General features: G+C 33.8%; 1 protein-coding gene across 2 annotated transcripts; it reads right to left on the bottom strand.

Annotated features, from left to right (window-relative positions):
• Window positions 1-771: 771 nt before the first annotated feature.
• Window positions 772-6,707, bottom strand: LOC112792186 (uncharacterized). Of its 2 annotated transcripts, none has more exons than XM_025835322.3 (13): window positions 6,163-6,707; window positions 5,924-6,060; window positions 5,405-5,618; window positions 5,122-5,208; window positions 4,873-5,012; window positions 4,245-4,325; window positions 4,069-4,133; window positions 3,694-3,866; window positions 3,022-3,152; window positions 2,836-2,923; window positions 1,936-2,149; window positions 1,706-1,806; window positions 772-1,545 (listed from the first exon to the last, which is right to left on the bottom strand). In XM_025835322.3, the coding sequence occupies exons 2-13, from the start codon at window positions 5,938-5,940 to the stop codon at window positions 1,072-1,074; spliced, it is 1,785 nt and encodes a 594-aa protein (XP_025691107.1). In that variant the 5' UTR covers window positions 5,941-6,060; window positions 6,163-6,707; the 3' UTR covers window positions 772-1,071. The 2 variants fall into 2 exon arrangements, with proteins under 2 accessions (XP_025691107.1, XP_025691105.1); XM_025835320.3 differs by having other exon boundaries at window positions 5,924-6,082; window positions 6,163-6,706.
• Between the last annotated feature and the right edge of the window lie 2,463 nt (window positions 6,708-9,170).

Below are 9,170 nucleotides of genomic sequence, written 5' to 3' on the forward strand. Positions count from 1 at the left end.
CCAATTCGTATTTAAGAATTTATTGTTAGACCAACGAGATTATCTTGATTAGGAAACATCCAGAAACTGGATTGGATTGGACGCAGTCATAGAAGTTGAGTCGTGGCGGTCCATTATACTTCAACCATGCATTGCTACAAAACGAACGATGCAAGCAGTAACAAAGTGCATTCAGAGATGAAGTGGTCGGAAATAGAAGCATCAAGATTTGGGTGCAAGGTTCATCCGAATAACAACCAACAACCAGGCGTTTGCGCTTCTTGCTTAAGAGACAAACTATCCAATCTCAACAGACCAACCCATTCTTCTTCCCGTAATTCTCCTCAATCCAATTCTTCTTCTTCTTCTGCGTCCAGTGTGCTGGATTCCGTTTCATCATCAATTAGCTTCGCTGGTGGTTTGAAGAAGAGTAAGTCGGTTGCCTTTCCCTCAAGAGAAAGAGAAGTCAATCGAGATAACAGGCGCAGTAAGAAAAATAACCTTTGGTCCAAACTACTCAAACTCACAAGAAAGTTCCAGATATAGGCCTTTTTGCATTCCAGGACCATCGGGAACCCTAGGGCCTAGAGCTTAAATTTTATTATTCTTGTTAATTTTAAGTTTTTTTCTGTTATTCTTTTTAAAGCAGAACGTAAATCAAAATTGAATTCATCCTGTAAATTTTTTAATGATTCTCATCATCATTTTATTTATGGTTATCATCTTTCATTGATAGCTTGAATTTGACCGTGATAATCAAAATACAAATTATAAAGAATCTTTACAGCGATATGACAAGCGCAGCTGTGTGATTAAAAAATTATGAATACGCAACGGATCAAACATCTGCAAACGCTATACAATTGAACATTTTTCAAGTATGGCTTCTATGGATCATCATGCTCCATTCATATATGATTACTGTTCAAGTTTCTGTATGGCGGACTCTGTTTCCTTCTTTAGGCTACACTAGAGGACTAAGGTTAAACTAAGATTAAAAAGAAAGAATGGTAAGAACATCATGCAGCACTTTCACATTAATATACATGATAATATGGACTTGGGAATCTCAATATTGTATATGGCTTCCAATTAATCCTCCTCGTTATGAATAACTTGCTCTGCTGAAGGCTGTTTCAGTCTTTGGAAGATATCATCAAGGGACTCCGACGAGGAAGCACGGTTGATCTTACCTTCCAGTGGTTGGTGTATGGGTAAAAGCCCCCTGGCTCCCATGTTGGCCTTGAAACTCCGAAAGCCTGTCTTCATTGTTTGCCATGTCGAGGCCAAACCCGCAGATGACACTCCAGCTGTATTGTCTGAATGAGTAGTATCACTGTGATCAAGCAAGGAAACCTTACTGGACTCAATATTTTTCTCTTCCCTCTTGGAGTTATATCTAGATGCCTGTTCGCTCTGCCGCCGGAAAGCAGCATACTTGCTGCTTATGGATTCCCTGCTAGAAGTATATCTCCTAGTCTCTTCCCTTGAAGTTTTAGGAAGACCTCCATCTCTTTCTGTATTTGTCAGACTGGAAGTTCCCCTCATTTCAACACTATTTTTCTCCTGAACAATATAATCTATAACATGAGTAAAATGCATAACCACAACAAAAAAATACTTATAATGTCATATCTTGAAGCTTTTGAAATCATGACAAGATTAAACTACATTCGGTACAAAAGATGAGATTGTTTCTTTCTTTCGAGGTGGCACGTGAACATACCATCAGACTGCTGGTAGATTCAACATCAATACTATTGAAATTCCTTGCTAGTGGAACTACTTGCTCACCAATTTTGCATCCTTGTTCAAGCCAAGACCGTTCTAAAAATTCACACAATTTCACTATCAAGCATGAGTATCACAACATCCCAAATACAAGGTAAGTTTGCTAATTCAGATGCGATTTGTCATTTTTTTTTAACTCTAAGTGGAGGTTTAAAAAGAATATACCTTTCTGTAAGATAATTAATCCCGACGGGTCAAAACCATCCATATCTTCAGCTTCAGTTTTAAAAATATACCTCTTCCAACTTCCCAGAAAATCAAATATTCTGTCAAAGAAGTTGCTTGCAACCAAAAGGGTGTATATAACCATAATGAGTGGAAAGATTCTGTTAAACTTGTCTCCAAAGAAAGGGACAGCCTTATCAATGTTACCCATTCGCTGCAATCAAGCACGATGCTTCAAATCAGATAAATGAATTGATAGGAACCAAAGGAATCAAACATGATCTGATATGTAGCTGCCAATAATTTCAGTCTCTAGCTTATGAGACTAATTAATGACAATTAATATTAAAAGAATAAAATCATATACTGTAAATACACAACAGATGCCACATGACAAATAAAATTCATCTAACTGGGATAATAAAAGAAAGGATTAAATAAAACATACTTTGGTCAATAAACTTAAATGACAAACTAGTTGAATGCAAACGAGGAATATATCATTTTCCACGTAGACCCATCTACATAAAAGTGATAAAACCATTTAGGTATGTTGTTGATGTGAACATTTTGTTCTGTCTGGCTATAGAGCTTATAGCTTCTGAAGAGGTGTCATTTCTAGTGCTTTTTGAGATTTATACCTTCCCAAAATAAGCACTTTTGTTATGATGTATATTTAAATATAATATAACTTATTCATAAGTTACTTTTCAAAAATCCTTTCACATAAGCATTTAAATAAACTATTTAAGCGAACTTACTCTATGTAAAGCACCTAAGAACTACAGCCATGAAAATTGTGATGGGGTTACTGTGAAGTGAAGATATACTATATGTGAAAGATATAGATCAGAGTATCAGAGTATACAGTAATGCATGAAACATTGCTAAAATACTTACCTGTTCAAATACAGTTGTTTTGTCGGAACCAAGGCGAATGAGATTGAGAAAATTGTATGAGATAGGGGGTGCATAACGAGCAACCATGCTGGAACAAGAAAGAATACAAACAGTACTTACAAGATATCACTAGCAATTCAAGGAAAACAATAATATTCAATAATAATAATAATGAAACAAACTTACGAGCATATCATAAGCAAGTTGACTGAACTCGTCTGTCTGGGTGTCAAAGAGTAAACCATCAACATTCCAATTTTGAACAAGGAGTAGTATGTGCAGATGCACATGTACATGAGAGGGACAAAAGCAAACACCTGTACACGATATTTAAGATATGCCATTTCATGCACCCTTTCAGAGAATAAACAAGAAATGTAAAATCTGGCTTTACTGTCTCCTCCCATTTGGTAGTTTTAGTGAAACTAACAAAATCATTCATCCTGTTGAATTTACAGTACTAATAACCTCAAGATTATCTTTATGTCAAATGTTTGACAGCATGAATCACTTGAGTAATGTTTATACAGTTGTGTTTGATGCTAGATGCTAGAGATTAGAACAAATGAATGAACATTGAAGAGTGATTCAAAAAAGCAAATTTCAAATAATAATATAATATGGTAAAATGAAAGTGTTTCATTAAAGCAAAGCCACGATAATATTCAATTAGAAAGAAGTTAATATAAGATATCGTAAGCTAACATTCTTCAGATTGTTACATGATTTTCAATATTTTAAAATATCTTCACCAAAAAGCTTCTTTTGATAAGGTGGAAAAAAGATTTCAAATATATGTGCAGCATCTCAAGGTTCACATTTAGCACAAACAATTAATCTATTTGAGTCATAGTCTACCTGCACAAGCATCTCCTGTGTTCCAACAGATTTGATAAGAATTGAAAAAAGAGATAGATCAACACTAGGTAGAAGAGTTGCCTCTGCTAAAAGAATTGCAACAGACATGATACCAAATACAACAGCCAAGCCCCTCTCTACTTGCTTCCTTAAAATGCATCGCCATAAAAATTCTGCAATAAAACGACCATTTATTCAGAAGGCTGTGCCAAATGACTCTAGTAAAAATATTCCATATTTTTACAAGCCGGGAGAATGTGTAAAATTTTCAAGGTATCTCTTGGGAAACTAATACAATCAACATTACTAGTTAAATTACTAAATAAAATTCCAGTTACAGGAAGAAAATATGTTAACAGTAAATCTCATAATTACCTAAAGTATCAACTAGAGATCCTAACTTGCCAGTCCTAGAAGGTTTAAAGCTTGAAATATATTTCCTGAAATGACAGCAGTAAAATGGCACAAAGTGAGCAGGACTAACCTTTAAAATACTACAGAAGGATAATTAGGTGGAGATAAAAGAAAGAGATAAAATATAATAAAACAACCATCCGGTTGAGTTGCAGCGTTCGTAATTCTTTATCGTATCTTCCAACTCAAGGGCTTCCAGTACATAAGTCATATACTCACTGCAAAAGTAACCATATAAGGAAAATTCCAGGAGAACTAGTTGTAATGAAGTAACTGAAAACAGAGATACAACTTAACAGTCAAGCTGCTAAATAAATTCAGTCAACACTGTGACTTGACTGCCAGAAAAAACAAATAAACAAAACGGATTAATAACCAATTACGGCTTTCAATTGATTATATATACATTGAAATATTTTATACATTGAATAATTTCTAGCTTTCACCGCTTCAACGCAAATGCTAGAAGGTCTTTCGTATTAACACACACAGCTTGGAAGCAAAACTATACACTGTTCATCATCCAAGTAGAACCAATCAACTAGAGCAATAACTGAAAGACTGATTACTCAAATAAGGTTAAAAAGAAAAATAACCTAGTAAAAGTATTTGTAGTGTGTGGTACAATCTAAAGGAGATTATTTTTAAACATACAACTAATGTTCTATTACCAGTTTATCCTCCTTGGAAGAATATATATGTAAAGGATTCAAGAGCAATTTTCCAAATAAAAACACTTAGAATACTAAACTGATAATTGCTTACCTTTTATATCTGTAGTACTCCTCAGTAGCTCCCCGAAGATGACGTCTAAGTGTTGCCATTGACTTCTCATCAGTATCATAGTCCATATCATTTTCCCCTAATTGGCCACCTTGTGGTTTGAAGGATGGGTCTTCCCTAAACTGGAAAATTGAAGGAAACATTCAGAGAAAGAGATCCAGTTACTACAAGCAGAACATATGGGTGAAACAGTAATCAGAATATTTAATCAAGGAATGAAAATCTCAATACCAATTGGGCTAGCATATTATCAATGACATCCATGTAAGGTCTCAATGGATCACGCTTGGATATCTGGTTGGACGTTGCTTGGGCAACCTACAGAAATAACATATCAAGTTTTAAATATAGGTTACGGACCTATAGGTTCAACTAATCAGTACAGAGAGGTTACTATTTTATTTACAGGTAAGAGATTAATAACATTTTCAAGCTTGAATATGTAGACCGGAAAGCAGAAAAGATTTAGAAATAGCAAGAGAAACTTTGCTTACAACACATACAATCTACTTACAACAATAGCATTTGAAAGTTCTTGATGAGCATTATCAAGTTCGACAGCCATTTTGGCAATCTTGTGGGAAAGAACTTTCTGGCGGATTGTCCAGTCAGCATGTCTCCAAACACTTTTGGGAATTTCACTTAGACCAAAGCCAAGAAGAAATGCACCTGTAACTAGTCCAAAGGTATTTGAGCAGGCCATGGCAAATCCCAAAAGACCTCCATGCCTGTTCAATAGAAACCAATCAACAAAAAAAATATTTGAAAAAACAAAATGGAGCTTCTTTTGAAACCTAGAGAATGCTTATCACATGTTAATTGGTCAACCATGATCATCATGTAAAACCATACTAATTGGGCAAAGTACATACATTCATATTTCCATGCCTTAAAGAAACCACACAAGGTGTGACTTATATGTAATCCTGTATTTCCATCTTGGTATAACTTGATATAACAAAAAATCTAGAATGCACTTGATAACATTTCTTGTGGCTCATATAACAAGTTTAAGAGGATAGTAAGAACAAACCATTTCTTGTGCATCATAATGAGAAGAATAAGTCCTACGAGGCCAATGGTTCCAACAATTAGATAGAAGACCAAGTTAACATGGACACTAGTCTTCAATCGCTGAGAAACTGTGAAGTCCCCAGCATCTTCAAAACCCTGAATAAGGGGCACGACGGCCCTGCTCAGGACGCAATAATAATAATTGAAATGAGAAGAAGCACAAAGCAAATGATGAAACAAGAAATAGCAATGAATTACCAGGTAAGGAGAAAGGTGCTCCAATAAGACCAGCTCCAGAAGAAGGAAATGGGAGCAATATCATGGCGGGAAGATATGGTGGCCCAGATATCAGCGGGGACGAGGACGATGATGGAGAGGGAAGAGAACCAGGTGTAAGCGACGGTGAAGAGGACGTAGCGAGGGACGTGAGGGGCGGCGAAGTAGTTGAGGGTGAAGAGGACCAAGCCCGTCGTGAGCGGAAGCGAGATCAGGTAGAACACCCACATCTCGATCCCAAATCCCGATGCGAAAACGTAACCCTGTTTCTTTGTGGTAGTAAACAGTGTCTCAATTGAGAGAAACGAACCTGCACCACCATCAAGCTATGCAGGCTACCGTCTTTTGCTTTACTTATTACTTTACAAGGAAGGATTCCTCTGCGGCTGGCACCCACCTTGTAACTAACGCGTCACCACTCTCGGGACATGCCTAACGCCTTCTGCTCCACGGTTCAACCCAAAATTCAACTAGTCCCGCTTTACCCTTTCCTAGTTAAATCAAATGGTTTCCACCTTAAAATATCTATATAATTTATTTTTAATATGTATTTTATATTATATAATTTTTCATTTTGGTATTTTTTTTAATACATCATTTATTGAAAATTTTAAACATGGTTAGGTATTGAATATTGACATTTTTGTTAACTCAAATTTGAACTGTGATGTAATCATATAGCTAGCTGTTAATAAAAAAAATATGCTTCTAAAGTTCTCATTTTATTTTGTAAACAATAATAATTATTATAATTTAATTTTATCAGCTCATATAATTAAGGATTTATTTGAATGAATTTAAAAAAAATAGTGACTTTTATTTTTATAAAAATCCTTTAGAGAAATAAAAATAAATTTATATTTAAATATTTCATATAAAAATATTTTTTTATTTAATAATTATATTTAAATACTAAAATATAAAAATACTTTTTGTTTGTTTATTACGGAGTTTTATTATTAAAAGTTTATCAAATACACTAAAAATAAAAAATATTGGACTTTTTTTTTCTAATAACTTAACTACATCCAAATAAACTGTAACTTGTTGCTAGAATTATTTTAACAGAAAATGAATCAATAAAATAATTCTTCCAAATATAGCAGTGAGTAGGCTAGAGTTTTGTAAGGCTTGTATCATATAACATTTGGTCCTTTACCATTTCTCCAGAATCTCTCCGCAGTGCCACTTCTTTTTTGCGTTGGGTGGGCTTCAAAGTTCTAGTAGGTTTTCGCGTAAGCATAAACGTTAGCCCACAAAATTTTGGTATTATCTTTTGAGCGAGCTAACTGGGTCAAACAATCAATTTCGATTTTTGGATATACTTTCTTATACACTTTGGGCTAATCGGGCCCACTTGATCGTTTCTTTTTAATCTTTTTCGCTCTTTAATTTAGTTTTTGAAATCATTTCCCCCTTCTTGACGAAAAAATTAAAAATCATTTTCCGCTGCATTAGCTTTGCTCCTAATTCGAAGGGAGTATCTTTTCTTCTTTTTTGGGTATAACCATGAATAGTTTAGTACTTTAGTGTCAATATAACTAAATTTAAGTTTCAAAGGTACCATGACCAAAAAAAAAAGTTTCAAAGGTACGACTGTGTGACAAACTGCGAGGTCAACAATTTGACTATATAAGTTCGAAGAATTTATTTATATGAATAAAGAAAGAAAGAAGAATTAGAAGAATTGTCCACACAAGTCCTAAGGCCCACAGGTGGTGGGCATTGGGCTATATCAAATTTGGAGACACAGCAGCAACACAAGCTGCCGAAATTTGAAACTTCCTTCAGTCTTTTCATCATTACCCCATAAAACTTTTAGGCCTTTTGACTCTTAAGGAAGCCAACAACTAGGAAGATTCTCTCCTAACCACAATGAATTAGGACTTGTGAAAAGTTTTCCCACTTCTTTTCTCAGCCATTGGATTCTACTTTATTTGCTTTTCTTTTTCATGTGAAAGTTAACCTACGTGACTGTTTTCAGTGGTTTTCTCATTTGTGGTTGCCGTGTCACTCACCAAATTTCACTTTCACAACAGAGATTTCGAAAAACAATAAATAAGCTGGTAGTAATGGGCCAATGGCCCCCCCAAGTTAAGACAATGATAACAAAGACAAGTTTCTCTAACAACCGTCAAATTTCTATGTTCAAAAGATTTTGATACCCTGTATCTAGATTTGAATTTGATTATAACATTCGAATTAAAAAAGGAGCCAACATATCTTCTTTTTTGTCTAAACCACTGGGTAAATTAAATTTCAATGCTTCCTTTTTCTTTTCTTTTCTTTTTTTTTTTTCCCTTACTTGTGTTCTAAGTATTTCAAAAGTGATTTAGTTTAGTGAGTTTTATCTCAAATTTTAACTCCATGAAAATGTTAAAGGAAGGGGGAGGGGTGTACTGTGTAAGTGTGTATACATATGTTTTCTTAAATCCTCAATTTTTATATGATTTAGTAAAAAAGAACACAGTATTATATAAATATCAGAACATGATAATGATGGTCTAGCGGAGAAAAATGATATAATATTATTAATATTTTATAATTTATTTTACTATTGTATAAATTTATTACAACAGTACACCACTATTTTTGTTAATAATTTGTGCAAAATTAACAGTAAAAATAACATTGAAACACCTTTTAAACAAACACATAAGGTTAAAAAATAATTTAGCTAACATGTGCCTTTACATGTGTCTTAAAGGCATATAATAAAATTACTAATTAATTTTTTTTAAAATACAAAATTTTTAATATTTTCGTTGTACATTGATTAAAATAAACAATTTAAAATTTTTTATTCCCAACAACCTTAATTTATATCTTTAGACACATGTTAATTTTTTTTTGTCAAAATTAGACATAGATTAGTTAAACCCTATATTAAAAATACCATTAATACTTAACCAAATATTTAACACAAAAAAAATAATACTTTATCCTACATATAAAATTAGGTGACTGAAAGTCTAAGAAACAAGCTAATC

The sequence above is a fragment of the Arachis hypogaea genome, chromosome 13, assembly GCF_003086295.3.
Source record: "Arachis hypogaea cultivar Tifrunner chromosome 13, arahy.Tifrunner.gnm2.J5K5, whole genome shotgun sequence".
Lineage (NCBI taxonomy): Eukaryota > Viridiplantae > Streptophyta > Magnoliopsida > Fabales > Fabaceae > Arachis > Arachis hypogaea.

What these genes read in the sequence shown, in the direction of transcription:
- LOC112792186 (XM_025835320.3), bottom strand. Translation starts at nt 6,410, where the DNA reads ATGTGGGTGTTCTACCTGATCTCGCTTCCGCTCACGACGGGCTTGGTC. An exon ending in ATAATATGCTAGCCCAATTG is followed by an intron (nt 5,013 to 5,121) that starts GTATTGAGATTT and finishes TCAATTTTCCAG; the next exon opens with TTTAGGGAAGACCCATCCTT. An exon ending in GAGTACTACAGATATAAAAG is followed by an intron (nt 4,326 to 4,872) that starts GTAAGCAATTAT and finishes TTACTTTTGCAG; the next exon opens with TGAGTATATGACTTATGTAC.